General features: G+C 41.0%; 1 protein-coding gene across 9 annotated transcripts in view; it reads right to left on the bottom strand.

Moving 5' to 3' along the window:
* The window catches only part of MAP7D2 (MAP7 domain containing 2), a 51,746-nt gene that overhangs the window by 23,936 nt on the left and 2,063 nt on the right, over positions 1-25,747 (bottom strand). For all 9 annotated transcript variants that reach the window (XR_014167920.1, XM_081909185.1, XM_081909188.1 and 6 more), the window contains exons 2-3: positions 1,929-2,006; positions 586-749 (exon numbers count right to left, since the gene is read on the bottom strand). Coding sequence is in view for 8 of the 9 variants with exons in the window: in XM_081909185.1 (XP_081765311.1) it covers positions 586-749; positions 1,929-2,006 (242 nt within the window). In the remaining variant the exon portion in view is untranslated. The remainder of the gene's footprint in view (positions 1-585; positions 750-1,928; positions 2,007-25,747) is intronic.

A 25,747-nucleotide genomic window follows, 5' to 3' on the forward strand; every position in this document is an offset into this window, starting at 1 on the left:
AGCAAAAAGAGCCACAGCTATTTTTAAAAAACACACCTCATACTTGCAGCTGAATTGCTAGCTGGTTCTTACTACTGATCTCTACATCTACAGCTTGGCCTTCTGTTCCTCAGCATCTTCCTTTTGTTAACCCATACACACTTGCCTCTATGTGAGTCCTATGGACATGCATCTATCTGCAATCCAGGAAGCAATGGATTGACTTTGTTGGTATGCTTGCACTGCACTAACCTCACTTCCACCTCCTCCTCTACCTGTCGGTAAGTAGCTGTGAAGCAGCCGATTAAAGGTCAGGTCAGCACTCTACCCCACCAAGCTGCCCACTACTGAGAGAGGGTGTGTGTATGAGTGTGTGACTGCTTGTAAGCACGTATGTGTACAAAAAGAGCAAGAGAGGGAAAGAGGGTTGGGGAACGTGCATTTGTGACAAGGGGTGGCACAGGTGATTTTTTTTTTTTCATTTTGATGAGGTATTTTGTTTTGCCCCACCTCCTATAGTAATGTGGCTCCCAGAAGGTTGGGCATGCTCCAAACCAGCTGAAACAGGTCCCCACCTCAAGTACAGGATGCTAAAGCACTGCATACCTCTTCTTCTCTGAGCTTCTGTCTTCTCTTTTCTTCAACAGCCGCCCTTTTCTGCTCCTCCCTCTGCCTCTGCTCCTCCAGCTTCCTCCATCGTTCTTCTATTTGCTTTTCATACTGAAGCTTTGCTCTCCTTTCTTTTTCCAAGATTTGCTGTTCCCTGGCAGCTTCAATAAAGAGAGAAATTCTCCTATTCTGATGTAGAACACAAATCTATGAAGGGCCATACATATTGAAAGAGAATGACGCAGCAGACACACACACAAAAAAGGAAGTCTTGGTCCACTAGCGTGGCTTAGGTTTTTTTAAAGTGCAAATGTACATTCTCTGTCTCTCACACACACTGAAGCAATCAAATGGTTCAACTTTTCTAAATCGTTAAGTGGAAAATTCAGTAACAATTGATAACCTTGGACATAAATGAAAGTAAAGCTTATTTCCCATGTGCTGGTACCCCAATTGCCACTACAGCCATTGGCATGAGCCCTCATGCTTCACAAATATTAGAGCTGATATCACCAACAGACTGGAAGGTGAGAGGCTGAGGTTGGGGGGGGGGTGAATGTTGTATGGAAGAGTACCTAAGGACTTTTGTTCCTGCCAAGAACCTTCCCAAGCCAAACTATCCTAAATAGCCTGGCCTAGCAGGGCACAGCCAGAGGAGGAGGTCTATGCAGTTGATGCTTAGCAGTCATAGAATCATAGAGTTGGAAGAGACCACAAGGGCCATCAAGTCCAACCCCCTGCCAAGCAGGAAACACCATCAGAGCACTCCTGACGTATGGTTGTCAAGCCTCTGCTTAAAGACCTCCAAAGAAGGAGACTCCACCACACTCCTTGGCAGCAAATTCCACTGTCGAACAGCTCTTACTGTCAGGAAGTTCTTCCTAAGGTTTAGGTGGAATCTTCTTTCTTGTAGTTTGGATCCATTGCTCCGTGTCCGCTTCTCTGGAGCAGCAGAAAACAACCTTTCTCCCTCCTCTATGTGACATCCTTTTATATATTTGAACATGGCTATCATATCACTCCTTAGCCTCCTCTTCTCCAGGCTAAACATGCCCAGCTCCCTTAGCCATTCCTCATAGGGCATCATTTCCAGGCTTTTGACCATTTTGGTTGCCTTCCTCTGGACACGTTCCAGTCCCTGTTTTATTTTTTCAAAAAATAAATGCCTCTGGTTCTAAACTGAGAAAACAAGCCAGAGCCATCGTCAGTGCAGGAAAGACTAGTGAACATGCCCCCAACCTCTGGGAAATTAGGCTTAAAGCCTGCCACCTAGATCCTCAAGGATGCCTTCCCAGAGTGGGCTGTCCAGCTACATCCAAGGAAGAAAAGTGTCAACTTACCAAGATACTTTTCCCTTTCTTCTCTTCTTTCCCTGGCTAGTCTTTGTCTTTCGTCAGTTTTCAGAAACCCATCTACAGCTAATAAACATCAAAAGAGGAAAAACCCATTTTAGCAAAATCACAGCAAGTACCTAAAAACTAGTTAAATACTTAAATATTTTTATCTTGTTTTTATAAGGATTCCAACTGTCACATTTTTGCAAAATATCTTTGCTAAAATTTAACAACACAAGAGTAGCCTAATCAGTATTTACAGGACAAACCACTCAGCAAAAAAATCAAACACACTTAGTGTTACAATTTTTGTCTAGTTTCACTTATCTCCTGTAAGGTCTGTTTTAGAATAGCATCATATAAAGCAGGGGTCAGCAAACCTTTTCAGCAGGGGGCCGGTCCACTGTCTCTCAGACCTTGTGAGGGGCCAGACTATATTTTTTGGGGGGGATGAACGAATTCCTATGCCCCACAAATAACCCAGAGATGCATTTTAAATAAAAACACACATTCTACTCATGTAAAAACACGCTGATTCCCGGACCGTCCGCGGGCCGGATTTAGAAGGTGATTGGGCCGGATCTGGCCCTCGGGTCTTAGTTTGCCCACCCATGATATAAAGCATGTTACAGTCATCCAACCTAGATATTACATGTATAAAGATGCAGAACACATTAAAAACCCCACCTTTCAGTCGGAAGACTCTGAAAGCAACTATCAGTAAAGCTTCCAACCTCTTGCCTGAGGGCAATATGTTTGTGTGTGTAGCAATACCAAACAGGATGAGATCAACACTGGTTTGCTAATCCTTATAATAAAGTTCAAGTACATACTGCTTAGCAATGATACCGACACACCTGAAAATATCTTTCCAATTGTGGTTAGATCCTCCATACTTTTTCCAGACTGTAAAGTGCATTCGATTTTCTTCACAGCCTAGCAGTCTTCTTTGAAAAGACCAAGAGTCTTATGTGCAGACATTTCATTTAATGCATTTTGTTCAACACTTGTATGTTTGTGTCTGTTATCTGCACTGCTTTCTGATTTTAATGCTGAATTTACTATTTGTGGTCTTACACTTTTCACTCCGATCAAAGAGCGTTTGAATTAAACAATATACACTACTAAAAATATTTCTTTAAGGACAAGGTATACAAAATTTCTTAACATACAGCATCCATTGAAAGGAAATACAGCTCTCTCCCTTATGCACATTCTTTTTCAGCCACCTCTTTTTTTTAATCAACATGAATCGCATCTTGGCAATTAATTGTAATTTTTCTGTAACTGAACATTACTTTACATGAGCAAAAAGCAATGTGCTATTGCTTTACCAACAGCCCAAATCTTACACTTGTCTGCTCAGATGTAAATCCCACTAAATTTAATGGGGGTTACTGTTACGTAACAGCATACAGGACTGCAGCCAAGTCACCAAGTTAAGGGTTCAATTTCAGTGTGCCTAGTTTACTCAGCATAATAAACACAGTCAACATGAATGACTTAAAAATTCTGGAGTCTAGTTACATGATACAATGGATCAAATAGGGAAAGATTAAAAGCTTGGACATTTCTTCCAAAGCCCACTAAGATACTATTACCTTACTATGTGTTTTGTTTTTAATTGTTACGACTTTAATTTCTCGTAAGCAAACAGAAAATTGTACCCATAATATCATTTATATAAACATACTGTTGATTGCAAATTGTTCTTCCATAATCCTTGGGTTATTGAATATTATAAACAATGAAGGAATCTTGGTGGAAACCCTACGTTTCTTGCATTTAGTTGTCTCAGGATGACCCCGTGTGGCCATAGCGGAGACTTGCACCTCATCATTTCCTTTGGGGCTAGACCAAAAATTCAACCAATGCAGTAATTTAGGAATCTGCTTTATTTTTACAGAGACAAATCACACGGAAATGTTTATAAGTGTGTCATCCAGAAGTATTACAACAATCAGCATACTAATCAACTCCAGGAAAAAAAACTGGTGCTTAATATTAGCATTGGGTGATTTTTTTTTTAACATAATCATAATTTAGCTACTGTAATACCAGTCTAAACAATTACATACGGTTTAAACTTGCACTTTTTAAAGAATATTATCAACATAAGAAGAATCTGCTTGATCAGGGCAATGGCCCATCTAGTCCAGCATTCTCTTCTCACAGCGACCAGCCAGATGCCTGGTGGGAACTCATAAGGAGTACCTGTGCACAAGAGCACTCTTAGTGTGGGGGGGGGAGCTGGGGGGGATTCACATCTGGCAAGCAATGTGGCCCTTGGGTTTCAGATAGAACATGGGTAGACAAGTCTAGAAAGTCTGGGGCACAAATTTTCATGGCCCACTAACGTCTAAGGGTCTAAGGTGGCTTATTTACCAGAAGTCATGTACAGTGGTACCTTGGTTTGCATACGTCTTGGTTTGCATACGTTTTGGGTTACAAACACGTCAAACCCAGAAGTTGTGGTTTGAGGACCCGATCCCCGCAAAGTGGAATGAAAACACAAGGACACGTGATATAAGGTTAATGGGCAAGAAAAGGCCACAACTTTATTGATTACAGCAAGTGAAAAGGTATTGGCTTAGGCATTGGATTAGGTCAGCTGACTCCACCCACTCAGAGAGGGGTGAGTCTAAAACAAGGGGGTTTATTCACCAGTAGGTGGAGCCTGTTGATGCTAATCCAACTATAAGCTCTCCCCTGATGTCACCGAGGGTCGTGCCATGGCCTCCCGCCAAGCAGGCATCGGACAGAATACACGACCGCCGGATTCCTTTAACGGAATACCCAAAATTGAAGGCGTAGGCGATGGCCACACCTAGCCCTTCGACACGGGCAAGCTGGCAGAAGGCACTCTCAGAAAACGCATGGGAGGCACTGTTCAACACACACGCAGATCAGTGCACACACACACACACAGTAGCAGACCCAAAGTCGGGCTGCCCGGCCGGCAGGGAAGTTGCACGATCGCTAAAGGGGGTTGTGATCGCTCCGGCCCAAGCGAAGAGAAAATTAGGTGTATTTAAACCTAATATGCACAGACTAAGCCAACCCGCAGCGGGAGAACACGAAACCCCCTTTTCAGCCACGAAGCAATATACTTCCCTGTCTTCAGTGAGCTCTGTGATGACCTCTTGACTTGCGACGGGACGACGAAAAGTGAGGCTGGGAGGCTGGCGCCGCAGCAATTTAGGCTGCTGTACACGCCCCCTTGTAGGCACCTGGTTGGGTGCGTGGCTGTGGGCGTGGGCGCCAGCCAGGTGAGTGGGAGACAGGGGGCAAACGCCCCCTGCTTGAGGTGGAGACGGCTCCCGCCCACAACCACTCCCCTCTCTGGCAGGAGGAGAGTCTTTCGTGTCGCGGTTTGCAACCTTTTTTTGGATTACAACCCTTGGGGGGGGGGGGGGAGGCCCCACTGGCAAAAGCGTGCCTTGGGTTACAACCTGTTTGGGTTTACAAACAGATCTTGGTTGTAAACCAAGGTACCACTGTATTCAATGTTAACTCTGAAAGTGTATCCTCGATTCTGACCGAACTAAGCCACCCTGAGCACAATATACATTAGGCTTAGTTCGGTCAGAATTGAGTATACATTTCCAGAAATAACACTAAATACTGTATTTTTCTGTGTATAACACACTCCCGTGTATAAGATGGCCCCTACTTTTAGGGACTCTAATTTAAGAAAATAGAGATGGCCCAGAGTTGTTCAGCTTTTGGGGAGGATTGCCCAGAGTTGTTGATCTTTTTTGGGAGGGGGAATGCCGAATAACACTCACAAAACTCACTCAAACAGTCGAACTGCATGCCTAGACGGGCAACGGCTATATATTTAAAGGACTTACTGCTGTTGATCTTAATGTTTTTTAGCAATGTGCTCTTCAAATTTTTTAGTAGCATTCCTTACTGTCTGCTTACATTTTGGAGGGGGCCAAACTTTGTGTTCCTAGAGATGTTGTGAGGATAAAATGCGGTGGAATGGGGAGTGGAAGAAACAGGCATGCTACCTTGGGCTCCTAGGAGAAAGATGAAGGATAAATGTAATGAGTGAAAATATAAACTGCAGATTAGCAGAATCTGAAAATGGTCTGCTTAATGAACAAACAAATGGTGAAATCAAGCAAGATGATATTCTGAAACTTCAATTCATTTCAGGAGACCCTGCTAGGAGGTTAGGCTTCATGTATCTAAGAATACATACGAAACCCACTGTCAGATTTTGGCTTATTCGATGTCATACTATATTAAGAACCAATTAAATCACTGTGGGTCACTAAGCTTTCAAATTTTAGAAGTTGTGTTAAATACAGAGCTATGACAGTCTGCTCTAGATTGTCAAGATATATATAAAACATTTTCAGTTGCTGAATAACTGCAAGAAGACATACGAGACTACTACAAGTGAAAAGACTGAGGAGAACCATTTTCTTTCAGTCACTAATTTACAAACTGCACAAGTCCAGAGTATATCAAATAAATGAATAGATGCATCTTTTTTTGCTTGCTTAACCAACACTACTCTTTTAGTACACTAATTCCATACAGAAGGATCATCAAGTTTTAAATACTATGAATCATAGAATCATAGAGTTGGAAGAGACCACAAGAGCCATCGAGTCCAACCCCCTGCCAAGCAGGAAACACCATCAGAGCACTCCTGACATATGGTTGTCAAGCCTCTGCTTAAAGACCTCCAAAGAAGGAGACTCCACCACACTCCTTGGCAGCAAATTACACTGTCGAACAGCTCTTACTGTCAGGAAGTTCTTCCTAATGTTTAGGTGGAATCTTCTTTCTTGTAGTTTGGATCCATTGTTCCGTGTCCACTTCTCTGGAGCAGCAGAAAACAACCTTTCTCCCTCCTCTATGTGACATCCTTTTATATATTTGAACATGGCTATCATATCACCCCTTAACCTCCTCTTCTCCAGGCTAAACATGCCCAGCTCCCTTAGCCGTTCCTCATAGGGCATCGTTTCCAGGCCTTTGACCATTTTGGTTGCCCTCCTCTGGACACGTTCCAGTTTGTCAGTGTCCTTCTTGAACTGTGGTGCCCAGAACTGGACACAGTACTCCAGGTGAGGTCTGACCAGAGCAGAATACAGTGGCACTATTACTTCCCTTGATCTAGATGCTATACTCCTATTGATGCAGCCCAGAATTGCATTGGCTTTTTTAGCTGCCGCGTCACACTGTTGGCTCATGTCAAGTTTGTGGTCAACCAAGACTCCTAGATCCTTTTCACATGTACTGCTCTCAAGCCAGGTGTCACCCATCTTTATGCTCCACATTCCTCTAGGACAGGCTTCCTCAGCCTCGGCCCTCCAGATGTTTTGAGACTACAATTCCCATCATCCCTGACCACTGGTCCTGCTAGCTAGGGGTCATGGGAGTTGTAGGCCAATAACATCTGGAGGGCCAAGTTGAGGAAGCGTGCTCTAGGCTTGGGGGGGACGGGACACAAAGTTGTAGATTTAATATACAGTACAGTTGCTCCAAATAGTTAAGACCTGTTGGCCATGCCTTGCCCGATGTGTCTTAAGCACTTAGCTTATTACACTCCAATAGTTCCTCTTGCACCATATATCCCCCTTTTCTCCCTGCTCTTCCCCACAGGCTGTATTTAAGCTCACTGTCAATACTAGGAGGAGGAATTAAATGTCAGTGAACTAGAATAAGTGAGAAACTGGCATTTTCTTCCACCAGGTTACTCCTAACCCTGATAGGGTGACAACTAAGTTTTGGGGCGATGGGGAGAAACATATTCAATTATGGGGTAGGGTGAAGCATAATAAGTATATGGAAACTTAGGTAGAAGTACTTTGAATACTAGTGAGAATGGTCACATGAGAAATCCAAATACTTGGAGGCAAAGCCTTAGGAAATGTGTCATACTTATCAATACTGAAGGTTGGCTGAACAGAACTAATGAGGAAGTCTTAATACACTAAGTGAGCTAAGAAGGACACAGTATAACATAATCATTCTGACCTTGGTATCATTAGCACACTAACAGAAAATTTAGTATTGAACACCCTTCTGTAAAATTTGTGGAATAATTACAGTAAAGGTTTACATTAGGCAGAAATGAATGTAAATTTGTTATCCATCTCTCTCCTGCTTCTCCCTGGCAAATATTGTCAAGGAAGAGCCCACTATAAATGGCTTAAAGGTTACCACTATGGTCTATGTGTGTGTGTGCTACAGCCCAGCAGGAGTAAGATGCTATTAGTGGGAGGCAAGAAAGCTCCCTTTAGAAAAAGAAATTATTGTCCAACTGAGAACAAAAACAAGCAAAGACTTTAACAAAATAGATCCATGCAGACAATAAGGGGAGCTAAAAAGGAATGCAGGCAAGCTGGTAGTATTCTATACAATAGGTCCTCATATCTTACCTTCTTCTCAAGGGTTACCATGTAGTAGAGTAGTGAAATTTAATGTGACAGTTATTTAATTTGTTATTGTACTTTCAGTACACAAAGCTCTCCGGTTAGTTAACACAAAACATGTACCCCCCCCAAAAATGTACAAAACACACACACACACACATACATATTAAAAAAGACAACACCAGCAAATAATACAAAGCAAATAGTTTTGGAAACTGGGATAGGAAAGCTAGGAGCCCTGTGGCCCCTGGGATGTAGGTTGTGGGTGCCAAAACAAAATGCCTAGGCGCCATTATTATTATTATTATTATTATTATTATTATTATTATTATTATTATTATTATTATTATTGCCATGCTAGCAGACCAGGCAGCCCAGCAGCAATAATATATACACATACACACATGCTGCCAGGCTTATCAGGTGGTTTGCAGGGTAGCGCTGCAGCAAAGGACAGCAGCTATTGATTGATTGATTGATTGCTGCCAGGCAAATTTGGTGGTTTGAAGGGTAGTGTGGCAGCAACAGATGTGTGTCTTTTGCTCCTGCTGTGCCCAGCAGACAAGGCGACTGCAGCCAGGCAAATGGAGATTCCAAGGGTGGCATCCGGACATCTCCATCCAGTTGCAACAGGCCGGCTGCCTGGTGCAAAATGTGACTGGTGCCTGGCTAATTTTGAATGCTGAGCAAATAAATACATAAACAGTGACTAAAAATACAAACAAACAAACAAACAAACAAACAAACAAACCTCCTGTCAGTTTAAGACTATAATTGTAAGTCACACTTACTAGGTCCACTGAACACACTGGGGTTTTTCTAAGAAAACATAGAATCATAGAATTGTATTCATAGGACTATGTGACGATTACTTACGTTTGGGGTTTCTACAATACTGAATTTCTGAAACTCCTTTGGTATATATTGTGCCAAGCTACTTATCCAACTACCACAAATATGCCAAAGCACCATATTCAGAGGTCTGCACATCTTGACTGCCTGAAGTCATCATCTTTGATGTTGCACAGCTTTGAAAGTGCTTCAGGTGTTTCCAAGATCCAGTAAAACTGCGGGGGAGGGGGGGACCTCTGGCTTCCTCCTCAGCTCTCAGCTCAGAAGCAGTGGAGGGTGTTAGGACCGACTGTGCTGGATTTTTGAGAGCCTCATATTTCTACAGAATGGGGGTTTTCATCAGATTAGATTTAAAAAATGCTCTTGCCCATATTTGTAGATTCTGGTCCATTTGGGTACTACTATATCAAATGCAATGGTATTATTTTTGGCCACATGCGATAGCAGCAAAATAAAATTACACTGTGGGCAACTCACACTATGTTAACCCTGTTGATGAACATAATAACAGGCACAATGATTGTCATGGTAGAGATGGCAATTTGAGTGTACTTATTTTTCTGGAAATTCAAGATAAGTAATATGTGTTCACAGAAACTAAAAAACACACCCCTAAAGCAGTTATTAAATTTAACTGCAAGAGCTTTCAAATGCAGAGTTCGCAATGCTCTGTTCCATCTGTTGTGGCAAGCTACTCAGTTTAAAAATAAATAAATCCCCCTGTATATATATTTTTTGTTTAAGCAAATTATGTGTTACTAGTTTTCAAACTTTCTCATTCTTGAATTTCCATAATATATGAACACAAAAAGCCAATACAATAGTCTTGCTACATCAGAGGATCATATAGCTTTAAGAATTAAAATATCCAATTGAAAAATCAATAAATGTACATTTTGACCAAGTCATGTATATTTTCTTGAAACTGTTAATAGAATGGAACATTCCATTTGTATTATTTAAATCTTCATTTTTATACACTGCAAGATAGTTACTAGTCCAAGATCTGCACCCAAAGAGTTATACAAAGTCAGACCTCTTATAACTCCTAATGAAACTGTGGTAAGAATCAAAAGCAATTTGCTGCAGGCTGGATCACACTAGCGAGAGTAAACTAGAGCTAAGCAAAGCAACAATAGAATGAGGGCTGTATAAGATCTGAGTGCTAGAAATAGAAGATAACTTCATCATTCATTTCTATCACAGGAAAAGTTGTTTTTCACAGCACAGGTGGTGCCTACAACTGTTTTCTGTGGACCAGTGATGCTAACTTTAACATCTGAATTTCCTCTTCTATCATTCCCATCTGTTAACGATAGGAAAATCAGAGTTGTTAATGCAATACATATTCTTTCATACATACTATTCTTTTTCTAAACTTGTATCTCACTCATGTGCCTAAAATCCAAAAGCAGCCTGTAACAGGCTGGTCTGATATGGCCAAATCACCACTATCTCAACTACGTTTTCAGTGAAAATTTCATTACAAGGAAAACATTCCATCTCAGAATTGCAATGAAGTAAGAAAAAACACAGTTTTCCCTACACCAATTAAAATAAGGGGTAAGGGGTTCCAGCTGTATGCTGAGACCATTCCTGGATTCAGCAAGTGTTAAAATCTAAACAAATATAGAAAATTCCTGGAATAACCAGGCTAGCTTCCTGGTGAAGAAATGGCCTAAGTATGAGTCGCTAAGGAGTTGTCATGGCTACTTGTTGCCAGCCACGTATACTGCAGCATGATAACAGTCTTACATGGCCATTTGATGGCCCTTACAGGACCCTTTGTCCTCACCACATAACCATTTCCGCAAAATTTCTAGCTATTGGACCAGTCTTCTGCCTTATTTACAAGGCAAAACCAGGAAGCTTCCATTATTAAAGCCCACATCCTTAATGGGTGGTGAAAACAGATTTACAAAACTTGATATTTGAGTAATTAAATTATCTGTTTCGGATGATTAGCTAAACACATCTCTTTGAATTCTGCTGATTATATTAATCTGCAAAGGTTTAGGTATATTTTTACTGCAGTTCTATATTATCTTTTAACACAAATGTTTCCAAAGCAGTTTATATACAATTCGGGAGTACATTACGTATACAAAGTTATAAAATATTTTGAACAACACACACAGAAAAGCACACGTTTCCAGTTAAATCCCAGATGTCTGGAAAAACATGCTGCCTTGTTAGAAATTTTTAGAAAAGTGCTGCCTTGTTAGAAATTTTCCGAAAGGTGAGTTACAAAAGTATTTATTTAATAAATTGCACATTCTGCAGAATGCAGAATCAATATCAATACTTGTTGACATTACAACAGCTATTGGTGATTAAAATGAGAGATGGCCCCCCCCCCCAATATCCTTTATATCCATATTACTCTGAACAGGAGTGGCTAAATGGCTAAAACCCGGTAAAATGCTTGATTCATGGTTCTGTACTTCAGACTTGGAAAACCAGATGCATCCTACAATGAAGATCTCTTCACAGATAGTGTTTTTTTCCTTACAAAAAGCAAACAAAGCTCTAATTAAAACCATGGCTGTTTAGTTACCCTCAATAATGCTGTGCTACAGAACAAACCACCGTATTGCTTTCAAAAACACACTTTCAAGCTCATAATCTGCTGGCACAGCATTTACTCAGCAATGCTGAATTGACATCTCTTACAGGGTGCAAGATAAGGACTAACCTTGAGAAGACTTCAGAGACTAATGGAAGGCCAAATGTACTTAACTGATGCTTGTAAATAAATATAAATAAATGAAGCATATCACAACATGGGCAGTGTGTTTTAGAATTTTGTTTTGAAATTTAAGATTCTATTTCAATCACCATGAAAAAGTGTCTCTGAAGTAAGTGTTACCCAAACACCCTCCTTGGCAATTTAATATACAGTGGTACCTCGGGTTACATACGCTTCAGGTTACATACGCTTCAGGTTACATACGCTTCAGGTTACATACGCTTCAGGTTACATACGCTTCAGGTTACAGACTCCACTAACCCAGAAATAGTACCTCGGGTTACGAACTTTGCTTCAGGATGAGAACAGAAATCGTGCTCCGGCGACACGGCAGCAGCGGGAGGCCCTATTAGCTAAAGTGGTGCTTCAGGTTAAGAACAGTTTCAGGTTAAGTACGGACCTCCGGAACGAATTAAGTACTTAACCCGAGGTACCAATGTACCATCAATGACAAGAAACAACAACCAAGCTGATACAGTCAGTTAAGGGCATATTCAACATAGGGTTTTATTTACTTTTTTACTGTATCCTCTACTAAAATATTCATCTTGGCATGTATACTGATGCACTACTAATATGTAAAGATAAACAGCTGAGTTTGGACTAGAACAATGTGTCAGGTTCTTACTCAGTATCATTTTCCTCTTTTATATAACCAAGTACTAACCAACACCCACATTTATTAGTTCAGGCGTCATCATACATTACTAAATAAAGCAATACTCTTTCTCCCTCACTTCTTGCTATATAATTAGTGAGAAACAAGTCACCCATTTCTTTGATGTTGTTGCTTTGTTATTTCAAACATGTGAACCGAACCCAACTGAAAGTTTATGAAGCGCTAACTCTGTTACAACAATCTGTAGGAAATTATGACTATTAAATACAAATTCACACACACACAAAAATCAAAGTGTATGAACAGGTAGCAGTTAAAATACAACCTTGCTTGAACACTTTTTTTAAAAAAATATTTTATTAAGATTTTCCATATAGATACATAAGTAGTTCACAATACAACATATGTCATAACATATTTTCACAACTTATTTGGACTTCCTCACGTCTCCCGCTCCTATTTCCATCATTAAAAGTTTTTATCAGCAATTTGTCGCCTTGTTTGCGTTTTTGTGTCCCACAAATTTAGTTTATAATCTGATAATTCTCCAAAAGATTTTTACTTTCTCAATCTCACTTATCTTCCTAATTCTATCTAATTTAATGGTGCTCAATTATTTCTGATTTAGCAACCTACTTAACATTCAACCAAATTACAATACTTTTGTAAATACATCTTGAATTTCTTCCAGTCTTCTTCCATCCTCTCCTCTCCCAGGTCTCGGATTCTGCCAGTCATCTCGGCCAGTTCCATATAGTCTATCAGTTGCATCTGCCATTCTTCCAGTGTGGGTAGATCTTGGGTTTTCCAATGCTTCGCGAGAAGTATCCTTGCTGCTGTTGTTGCGTACATAAAAAATGTTCGATCCTTCTTTACCACCCCTTGGCCGACAATACCCAAAAGGAAGGCCTCTGGTTTCTTAGTGAAGGTACACTTAAATACCTTTTTCAGTTCATTATATATCATTTCCCAGAAAGCCTTCACTTTAGGGCATGTCCACCAGAGGTGAAAGAATGTTCCTTCACTTTCTTTACATTTCCAACATTTATTATCAGACAGGTGGTATATTTTTGCAAGTTTGACTGGGGTCATGTACCATCTATAAATCATTTTCATTACATTTTCTTTCAAAGCATTACATGCAGTAAAGTTCAGCCCGGTAGTCCATAACCTTTCCCAGTCCTCAAAGATGATGTTATGCCCAATGTCCTGCGCCCACCTTATCATAGCTGATTTAACCGTTTCATCTTGAGTATTCCATTTTAGCAGCAAGTTATACATTCTAGAGAGTACCTTAGTCTTTGGTTCTAACAGTTCTGTTTCCAATTTCGATTTCTCCACCTGGAACCCTAACTTCTTGTCATTTGTAACCAGTCTCGCACTTTATCCTTCATTTTCTCCAAACTCTGCAGTTTCCAATTGTCTCCGTCTTTTTCTAATATTTCCCAATATTTTGGCCAGTAGGCCTCCGTATTGGGTCTTTTTCGGGCCTTAGCTTCCATAGGTGAGAGCCACCTTGGAGTTTTGTTTTCCAATAAGTCTTTGTATTTTGTCCAGACATTAAACACTGCTTTTCGGACAACAGTGGTGCCTCGCAAGACGAAATTAATTCGTTCCGCAAGTCTTTTCGTCTTGCGAGTTTTTCGTCTTGCGAAGCACGGTTTCCCATAGGAATGCATTAAAAATCAATTAATGCGTTCCTATGGAAAGCGAACCGCCTTCAGACCAGGTCTGGGGACAGTCTGTCCCCCGACCTCTTCTGAAGGCCGGCGGGGGCGAAAGTCTTTGCTTCCCCCCCGCCTGCCTTCCCGGGACAGCGGAGGCCAGCATTTTAAAATCGCCCCGGGACAGCGGAGGAATTCTCAGCTGTCCCGGGGCGATTTAAAAGCCCCCGGGAAGGCAGGCAGGGGGACAAAGACTTTTGCCCCCCGCCCGCCTTCGGAAGAGGTCCAGGACCTCTTCCGAAGGCGGGCGGGGGCAAAAGTCTTTGCTCCCCGCCCGCCTGCCTTCAAAAGCCGTCCGGGATAGCGGGAAGCGCTTCCCTGCTATCCCGGACCGCTTTTAAAATGCTGGCGGTGGGGAGCAAAGCCTTTCGCCCCCGCCGGCCTTCCTGGACCTCTTCTGAAGTCCGGAGGGGGGGAAAAGGCTTTGCTCCCCACCGCCAGCATTTAAAAGAGGTCCCCGAGATTTCCCTATGGGCTTTCGTCTTGCGATGCAAGCCCATAGGGAAAATCGTCTAGCGAAGCGTCGCAAAAACCGAAAAACCCTTTCGTCTTGCGGGTTTTTCGTCTTGCGAGGCATTCGTCTTGCGGGGCACCACTGTATATGGATCTTAAAGGCCTTATTGATCTTAACCTTGTCATACCATAAGTATGCATGCCATCCAAACGCATTGTTAAAACCTTCCAAATCCAATACATCAGTGTCTTCAAGAAGTAGCCAATCTTTTAGCCAGCAGAAAGCTGCGGCCTCATAATACAACTTTAAGTCCGGCAGGGCGAAGCCCCCTCTATCTTTCGCATCAGTTAATATCTTAAACTTAATTCTGGGCTTTTTGCCCTGCCAGACAAACTTAGAAATATCTCTCTGCCACTTCCGGAAGCACTCCGTCTTGTCAACAATCTGTAGTGTTTGAAATAAAAACAACATTTTTGGCAATACATTCATCTTAATCGCAGCAATTCGGCCTAACAAAGAAAGTTTCAGTTTATTCCAACTATCTAAGTCTCTCTTAATTTCTGACCAACATTTTTCGTAGTTATCCTTAAATAGACTCAGATTTTTTGCTGTTATGTTTACCCCTAGGTACTTTACTTTTTTAACCACATTTAATTCTGTCTCTCTCTGAAACCGTTCTGACTCTGTAGCTGTCAAGTTCCGTTCCAATACCTTAGTTTTCTGTTTATTTAGTTTAAATCCCACCACCCGACCAAAGTCTTGAATCAGTTGTAATACTCATTTCGTACTAGATTCTGGCTCCTGCAGGGTCAAAACTAGGTCATCTGCAAAGGCTTTTAGTTTATATTGTTTCACTCCGACCTTGCTTGAACACTTTTGATTAAAATTTGTTTTATTAATTTGCTGATTATTTTCTTAGCAGGATTTCCCAAAATGTTCATTAGCCATCATAAAACACGTGCAAGGTGAGCTTCAGAGGTGCTCTGAGGATGGCATTCTCATTCTTCCATATCTACAGCAGGGCAGTCCACCTTCTCAGACCAAGTGGTCTGCAAGGGTACTTTGACATAGAAACAGCTGCTGAATTAAATTTCCATATCGCAAATTAAAGTGTCCGCAATATAGTTAGTATTATTTAATACAGTGGTACCTCGGGTTACATACGCTTCAGGTTACAGACTCCGCTAACCCAGAAATATTACCTCAGGTTAAGAACTTTGCTTCAGGATAAGAAAAGAAATCGTGCTCTGGCAGCGAAGCGGCAGCGGGAGGCCCCATTAGTTAAAGTGGTGCTTCAGGTTAAGAACAGTTTCAGGTTAAGATCGGACCTCCAGAACAAATTAAGTACGTAACCAGAGGTACCACTGTATATTCAATTAGTATGTTTAATTGAATATCTATAATAAAATGAATATATTTACTATATTCACTTAGTAAAGAAAATTGAATACACAAACAGATGTATGTGCTTTCGTTAACAATGCTGCCCAAACAGGTGCTGCTCAGCTTCTCTGCCAGGTTAGCGGGACAGTGAGTGAGCAATGGGCTGCTGTGGCAAAGGGTGCAATGAAGGTGGCTCCAGAGAAGCCATGCGGACTCCATCTCTCAGAGCCAGCTGTACAGGTACCCTGCAAGGACACTACAGAACAGCATGGTCTGCAGCCCGCCCCTTGTCACTAAGGGTCACCCAAAAAGGCCTTACAGGCCACATGCGGCCAGCTTGTAGGACCACTCTGATCTAGAGCCATTTATTCTGCAAGTCATTCTGTCTTTCACCTGTCTTCCTCCAAGGTATTCAGTACATTAAAGAATGACCACTTTGGATTTATTTGAGGTTGTTGTACCTTGCAGGACCCAACCACTGTTAAATGGAACAATCTATATGGCTTGGCAAACCATAGTTAATGCTTTGCTATGAATGTGCTGAGCTCATCTGCTCCGCTACTTCCCACAAACACCCAGGAAAAACAAACCACTATACCTGGCTTAGTAGTGGGTCTGAATGAGGGATCATGTCTCGCTCCAGACAAACTACAATTGGGGAGCCAATAACAAAACCTTGACTTCCAATGGTTTACTTGGCGTGAAACGGCCACGATCCCCAGCTCTGACACAATGCTAAGTCAGGGATGGTGGTTTGTTTCTCTGGTGCATTAATGCGGATGAGCAAGGAAGGTGAGATCAGCATGTTTACAGCAAACCATTAAATATGATTTATTATGGTACACTATGCAGATAAGACCAATGTGACTTGGGAATGCTTCTTTAAATCATATATTCTTCCACCAAAACCCTAATTCACAGAGGCAAGAACTGCAAACTTGTGAGGTCTTCCTTTGGGGCAGCCCTTGCTACTGGAGCAGGGTGAATATAGTGATTCAATTTCTAGTGGCAAGCCAGCAGTCCTTAGGCATTTTAAGCTAGTTGTTTTATTATGAAATGCAGGTAGAGCGGTATACTCAATGCTCCACGTGCCAGCCTCCTTCTCTGCCTCAAGTCTCAAACAGAGATTAGAACCACTCATTAAACTATCAACAGCATAACTGCAAAAGATTTCAAATCAAGACAAAAAAAACCAGAATAAAAAACAAAACAACCTGGATAATCCAACATGTAAAAACACTGACAAATATTTCTGATGTGTTACAGGGCATATAACGTCACCTTTGAAGTATGCAATCACATAAGGTATACGTAAGGTATAACGTTATATAAAACCCTTGCTTCTATTTGACAAATTGTTCAAACTCACTGAATCAGATAGCTATCCATATATGTTGGACAACTTCCCCCTTTTAAAATCTGTTGAAAGCACTTTTAGCAGGCAGCATCTTATTTCAGAATCAAGAACTTATTTTCTTGCTGATGTAATTTTGTTTTGTTTTGAATCTTTGTTACACTCAGATCACTATGGTTTTTATAATATACTTATCATGAGAAAAGGACAGGTACACTACAGGGAACTCCCCATTTGAGCATGATTGGCATGTGTCTGACCATGGATATGTGAGTGATTTTCAGCACCCCAAAGGGGTGGAGTCAGAACCGGATAGGTTTACGCACATCCCACTGATGCGCACAGTGCCTCAGAACGCAACCCCCACGTAAAGGGGGATTGCCTGTGTACTAAATTAAAAACATCCAAGAGTTACCATTTACTTGTATTGCAGTGGCTGTGGTAGGATTAGCAGTCTTGCCCTATAGAACTTAAAAAAAAAAAACTTGAAAAAGTTGACTTTTTATAGAGGTCAATTCCCCTTGGGTATTTCTGTCGAAGAACTAAGCTTCCATCAGAGTTATTCAAATTCAGTGTCTGCATAGTAGGTACTTTGCTACAGGCACTCCTTCCACATCAAGCTTCAATTAAGCCTTCATTAAAAGCAATGATTTCACCTCATGTAACTCCCTACTTTCCCTTTGATGAGAAGCCTTGTGGCAGAATGACTGCACGAGCCTGAACCTTCCTTCACAGTTTGTCAGTTAAATTTCTGGCAGTTTTACACACTTGCTTTTATAACAACTGAACAAATTCATCCTGTGAAAAGGAGTAGCCTTGACCATCACATGCTGTGGTAGATTTTCTACTGCGGCACACACAAAAACTCTTGTGGCACCTTAAATACTAGTAAATTTATTGTGGCTTAAGTTTTCATGAGCCAGAACCTGCTTCACCAGCTGAAAACTGGTCAACTTGGTGTCATATACCCCTTGAGTAAAAAGAGAATACAGTGGTACCTCTAGTTACAAATTGAATTCGTTCTGGAGGTCTGTTCTTAACCTGAAACTGTTCTTAACTAGAGGCGTGCTTTCGCAAATGGGGCCTCTTGCTGCTGCTGCAACGCCAGCACACAATTTCCCTTCTCATCCTGAGGCAAAGTTCTCAACTCAAGGTACCTCTTCCAGTTTAGCGGAGTTTGTAACCTGAAGCGTTTGTAATCTGAGGCATTTGTCGCTCGAGGTACCACTGTAAAACTTGTTTAAACAAAGCAAGGTTTAAAATTTCAAGTGACGGAAGAGAGGAGGTGTAAGTATGCATATGTAAGTAGTTAAATTTTATTGTATATTTATTATATTATTATTTTCTAACATTATCAGCTGCTTTGGGCATGCATTGCCATGGATGAATTTCAATGCTATTTTACATGGTGTTAATTTATTGCATGCACTGTACAGTGGTGCCTCAGGATGTGAACGGGATCCGTTCCGGAGCCCCGTTCGCATCTTGAAGCAAACGCAACCCACAACTGCGCATGCGTGGATCGTGATTCGCCGCTTCCGCACATGCCATCATTTTGACCATCTGCGCATGCACGAGCGGCGAAACCCGGAAGTAACGCATTCTGTTACTTCTGGGCCGCTGCGGAGTGCAACCCCAAAGCGTTCAACCTGAAGCAACTTCAACCTGAGGTATGACTGTACTTTTATTGCACATTTCTTCTGTATTAATGTTGGGATAAAAAGCAGATTATTAATAAATGATACCATGGAAAATGAGGATAACACATGTCACTGTACCTCGCCAAGAATGTGCGTTTGTTTGTTGTATTTTCAGATAAGAGAAACTAGATAATCCGTTCTTATCCATGGATCTTTCTATGTCCAGAATCACAAGCTATGTAAACAACTGAATATTTTAATACTAAGGAGCAATGGGAATGAGAGAGACATGATCTACCAACATTAACATGCATGTCTTCTGCCAAGAGCACCAACAGAATGTTTTCAAGCCTATGCTACTTCAGGAAAAATTGGGATGTCACGTGCACACTAGCAGTTCAAACAGCAATTAAATTATCAAGTATTAAGTTTCAGCCAGTCCCAAATGGCAAACATTGAGAGTGGATTTAGAAACAGGAGCTAACAAAACATTAATAAAAAGCTGAAACAGAGACAGAGACTTAAAACTCTTATAACCTAACCAATAACTTATACACGGGCTCTGAACCATATGGTGTAGATATTACTGCAAATTTATTATGCTATTTTTGTGATATACAAATGAGATAAGAAGACTTGGCCTATTTATTTCTATCATGTATTAGTCCTATGATCCTTGTTTATAAAACCCAATTAGAAAAACCTCTTATAACCTAGATAATCTAGGTTGCATACATCGTCCATAGATCCTAATGCTTCTACAGTGGTACCTCTGGTTGCGAACGGGATCCGTTCCGGAGTCCCATTCGCAACATGAGCAGAACGCAACCTGTGTCTGCACGTACCGCATCTGCGCATTACGTCATTTTGCGCATCTGCGCATGCGACGAAACCCAGAAGTAACGCTTTCCAGTACTTCTGGGTTGCCGCGGGACGCAACCTGAAAAAACGTATCATGAAGCAAACGCAACAACAGGTATGACTGTACACAGAACTGTAGATTCTACCTTCTTCAGAGTATTTATACGATCATCACCAATTTGAGTTATTAACTGCCATTCGTCATAAGGTCCCAGATTTGTTGGCATCTGTTTGTCTCGAGACGAGAGACAATGGAGTGTGCTGAAGTCAAATGGCTGTGTTAGCAGCACCAAAGTGATTTCCTTTGGGCACAAGCCTGGGTAGCGAGTACGGAAGTCCTGGTCTTCCCAGAAGACAAGACTTCCCTCCTGGCCTTGCTAGCGTGGTCCAAAGGAAAACAGAGCAATACGTTTGGCAACAACTTGGCAGCAGGAGCTGCCGGAAGGAGGAGTATAAGGTGCCATCCAACTGTCTTAGGGACTCCACTCTGGATTTGGGTAAGGTGTTTAACAGAGCTTAACTGCTCACTAGGCAAAAGAAAAGAAGCCAAAAGTATTGGTGGTCAGACAGTGTAAAGATCCTGATGTTCCCTTTGTAGCTATTCAGCTCAAGCAAGGTCAACATCAAACAAAATACTGTAATGTGACCGAGTTGCCCATATGAACAGTTTTTATCAGTGCAACATAGTAGACGGTGCAGGCCAGCTTTTAACCCGTATCTTCTTGCCTTAAAATGCTGCAAGTGCATTTTCCTTGGAACTAATCATGCATTGGCACAGCTGTCAGATAAATTCACTGGAGCATGTGGGAGTTTGCCTGGAATTCTAATGTCCAATCTTCTTTCCTTTTTCCTTTTTTTTATTTAAAAACATTCAGGGCTTTTAAAATTTTCTCCTGGAAAAAAGAGTTCAAAACACACACACACACACACACACATTCCCATATTAGTGCTACGTGCTCCTGTTAATGTCCAGCACTAGTGTGAAAAAGCTCCTTATGATGCAGGAGCAGGTCTCCTTGATAAACCCAACTGCACCCTTACTTGGAGAGATATTTTTTAAAAAGGAAAGTGGAAAACCTTTACAGGAAACAGTTAAGGTTACTGACAAATTTTCAAGGTCTAAAGGGTAAAACCGAACCTGCTACACAGTCTATGGGAAGGTAGTCCCAATGGGCATTCCTTGAATTTTCTGTGTTTCACCAGCAAACAACCTTCTTTTTAAAGGAGGAAGATTCTGCTGTGATCAAATGGATTGTTTCAGCTCCAAATCAAATTGATTTTGTTATGATGAATAGAAGAAGGCAGTTGCCGAGCCAGAATTGATTAGCACTCATCAGGAACAGTTGGGCTCCTCAGAAGAACTGTATACGTTTGAAATCAATATAATACAAATGAAGGGAAGCAAGAGTCAGTTAGTTCTGGCAGGTTGAAACTATATCCTTGGTGGCTTTCCAGCTCTGATATGGCACAGACAATATTGCTGTATTATAATCTTGACTCATACCAATATTAGCATTTAGAATTAATTAGTATAAAGAATTGCATGTCAGAAGCAATGTATAGAATATGTCCTAAACACAATTGTAGTTGTTTTTCAAAAAAGACTCAAGTTTTCTGCATTTGAGAGCAATCCTTTCATAGGACGGTGAAACATAATGATCAGCTAGTTTTGAAAATGATATGTAAATATTATTACACATGGGCATCTAAAACCATGCATGTTAGTGACAGGCCCCCTGCATAATGAAAAGCTTCAATTACCATCTCACACTAACAAAATTGCATACTCCTGGCAAAATACAAGTGACAGGAAAAGGTGGGGAGAAGCCTAGCAACCACTTACAGCTATAGCAAGGCTCTAAAGTTTGCAAATGTCATTACATTAATTGAAAATATGGCAAAACCTAAGATGAAATACAACACCCCATCAAAGTTAGAAAAAGAAGTTCTCATTAATGAGAACAATATGGAATGAATGTCTACTATTCAAAGAGAAAAAGCCACAATTCCACTGGCCATGCTCAAGTCCTTGAGATGTATCAGTAGTATTCTGAATCCCAGCCAAGTTTTTTTTTAAGTGTGTGTGCACACACACACACACATATATCAATGATACTCACCTGAATTCATACCTGACTGAATGAGGCTTGCCTACTTTTTCAGCAACGCTTTTGCTAACCATCCTAACACCAGAGAACCTGGCTGCCCCCTCTTTGCAAATTGACTCTAGCCCCATCCCTATTTGTCCATTCTCTACATTTGCCCCATCCCGTATCATTGTTATTTATTCCATTTATATACCACCCTTCATCCATCTTAGTAAAGATAAAGGGTAAAGGGACCCCTGATCATTAGGTACAGTTGTGACCGACTCTGGGGTTGTGGCGCTCATTTCACTTTATTGGCCGGCGTACAGCTTCCAGGTCATGTGGTCAGCATGACTAAGCTGCTTCTGGCGAACCAGAGCAGTGCACAGAAACGCCGTTTGCCTTCCCGCCGGAGCGGTCCCTATTTATCTACTTGCACTTTGATGTGTTTTCGAACTGCTAGGTTGGCAGGAGCAGGGACCGAGCAACGGAAGCTCACCCCGTCACGGGGATTTGAACTGCCAACCTTCTGATCGGCAAGCCCTAGACTCTGTGGTTTAACCCACAGCGCCACCCGCGTCCCTCATCCATCTTACAATAGACCAAAAACCTAACTATACACACAAACCAATTGAACAATAGTATAACATACTAAAACTGGAACAATTACCAAATCACGGCAGCCGATACAGCCGTGATAAAAACATAGTCTTAACGGACTGCAATTCCTCTAAGAGTCATATCACAATGTTCTATACAGCTCCTGACCTACTTTATAATTTTAATAATTTTTTAAATCGTAGGAGTGAAGCATACCCTAAAGTGCCATTTACAAGTAATTCTCTCACATAGTAAAAGGACTGTACTATTTCATTAACATTCCCAAACATTTCTGTAACGTAAATATTCCAGTGAAGACAAAAGTTTTGCTTTTTCAATTTGTTCCATACTAAATATTAAAGAAATGGTTTTTTTACAGTGCAACCCTTTAATACACACCGAATAGATGAAAAAATGTGTGATGTGTATTCCCTACATAAACAGGCTTATTTTATATAAAAATGTTAAGTTTGGTAAATTGCTCAGTAACCTATAAAACCACTTTCAAGGGAAGCTCTAACTCCTTAAACCTGTATAGTGTTAGTGAATTCAGCTGAGCTGTCCAGTGAAGAAGTCAGTGAGTAGCTGAGGAAGGTGCACACACACATTCAGCTATGACAAAGAAATCTGGTCATTCTTCCTAATATATTACAGGGGTTGGGGGTCTCTCACAACGATATAAAAATGGAAGCATGCTTTCTTTCAGGCAACACATTAGTGCTGATCAACTACATAGGTTAGCATTTTAATAATGTACTGTAATTCTTTATTTCAAATACAGATGAGCCGAGCAACTTCCTGAACATCTTTCATACTGATGAGCCTGCATTACCAGCTGAATGTTGTATTCAGTAGGGAATTCCCACAAGCTGATCTGCAAATCACACTGAACTCAATGAAATCGAGAAAACTAAGGCTGAAATCTTATGCACAAAGACCCTGCCAAACACCGTGAAACTTTCGTCTGAGTAATCATGCATAAGATTGCACTCTTAATTTTCAGTAGTATTTCTGACTTTATGTTTGCTTCTGACAAAGCCAGAATTCATAGTAAACCGAATAATGCAACCAAGAAGGCATGGTTTTGTATACGACTACTGCTTGTATTTTCCACAGAACATGTGAAATAGGAATCCCAGAGTAAGATTAAATAAAAAATTGTGGTTTGTGTTCCTAAAATAGCTCATACAACACAAATGTACCTGTCTAAAAGTTCATCATAAGCCTGGATTTACAGGGTAGACCGGGAGAGACGCACACCATTTGCTTCAGGTTGTTGTATTTAATGGCTACTTGTGAAAATAATAGTTTACAGTGAAATGGTGTGCCTAACTAACTCGGCTAAGGCTGGATCCAAAGGTCAGCTTTTAAACCCAAACATCTCACATACTTTTTCAATTTATCCAATGCTACAAGCATATATATAATATATATTTTGGTTTTTCCTCAGCTCATAGGCTAAGCAGTGCTCAGAGGATGAAGGAACATAGGAACAAATAAATTTGATGGAATCTGTTTATAGAAAATAAAATATGAATGACACAAAATATCTCTGTGACTTCCTCTTCAGAGAGATGCTGAACTACTTTTCTTTAAACAAGATTTTGGTCAATTGATAGTACAGTAGTTAGTTTTTGCTTATTGTATTGTTGTTGTTTAGTCATTTAGTCATGTCCGACTCTTTGTGATCCCATGGACCAGAGCACGCCACGCACTCCTGTCTTCCACTCCTCCCGCAGCTTGGTCAAACTCATGTTCGTAGCTTCGAGAACAGTGTCCAACCATCTTGTCCTCTGTCGTCCCTTTCTCCTTGTGCCCTCAATCTTTCCCAACATCATGGTCTTTTCCAGGGAGTCTTCTCTTCTCATGAGGTGTATTGGAGTACTGGAGCCTGAGCTTCAGGATCTGTCCTCCCAGTGAGCACTCAGGGCTGATTTCCTTCAGAATGGATAGGTTTGATCTTCTTGCAGTCCATGGGACTTTCAAGAGTCTCCTCCAGCACCATAATTCAAAAGCATCAATTCTTCGGGGATCAGCCTTCTTTATGGTCCAGCTCTCACTTCCATACATCACTTCTGGGAAAACCATAGCTTTAACTATACGGACCTTTGTTGGCAAGGTGATGTGTCTGCTTTTTAAGATGCTGTCTAGGTTTGTCTTTGCTTTTCTCCCAAGAAGCAGGGGTCTTTTAATTTCGTGACTGCTGTCACCATCTGCAGTGATCATGGAACCCAAGAAAGTAAAATCTCTCACTGCCTCCATTTCTTCCCCTTCTATTTGCCAGGAGGACCCAGTGGCCATGATCTTAGTTTTTTTTGATGTTGAGCTTCAGACCATATTTTGTGCTCTCCTCTTTCACCCTCATTAAAAGGTTCTTTAATTCCTCCTCACTTTCTGCCCTCAAGGTTGGCTTACTGTATAGGGTAAGATATTTAAAGTCAAGAACTTGAACACACATGTACATTTGAAAGTGATAGGGCTTTTGCTGCCATCTTTAACTAACTGGTTTACTGTGCAATGGGCTTGAAGTGAAGGAAATGAATTTAAAGTAAAACTGACTATTCTGGAATTTGTATTCGATACCCATAATGAATCAATGTAGGTCACTACCTACAAAAGCTTGTGTCACAAGAAGTCACGAAAATGCTATCACACTACTGTAGCACTGAAACTTTCCTAAAATTTGCATGAAGCTAGTCATCATTTAGGGCAGTGTTTCCCAACCTGTGGGTCATGACCCACAAATGGGTCACAAAGCCAGTGCAGGTGGGTCACAGACACAGGTAAACCCAAAATAATTGGTTTTAATCCTAAACAAGCATGATGAATACTACTTACAACTGTGTCTCTTACAACTTGCAACCAAACATTGTAAGTGTGTGAATCTTACATTCTAACATTTGGGAACTGCTGGCTGGGGGCAGATGCAGTGATAGTTCACGAGAAGGTACTCAATAAAGGGAGTTTGTTTGAGTGACTATTACAGCTCTACTTTGATGCACAGGAATATCTTCAAAGCAGATGGTTAGCGTTCTTAAAAAGTTATTCAGTTTTGTTCTGGGAATTTAAGTTCTCTAAACATTTCAACAAATTTCAATTAATAG

Source organism: Podarcis melisellensis (assembly GCF_964234715.1).
Source record: "Podarcis melisellensis genome assembly, chromosome: 4".
Taxonomy (NCBI): Eukaryota; Metazoa; Chordata; class Lepidosauria; order Squamata; family Lacertidae; genus Podarcis; species Podarcis melisellensis.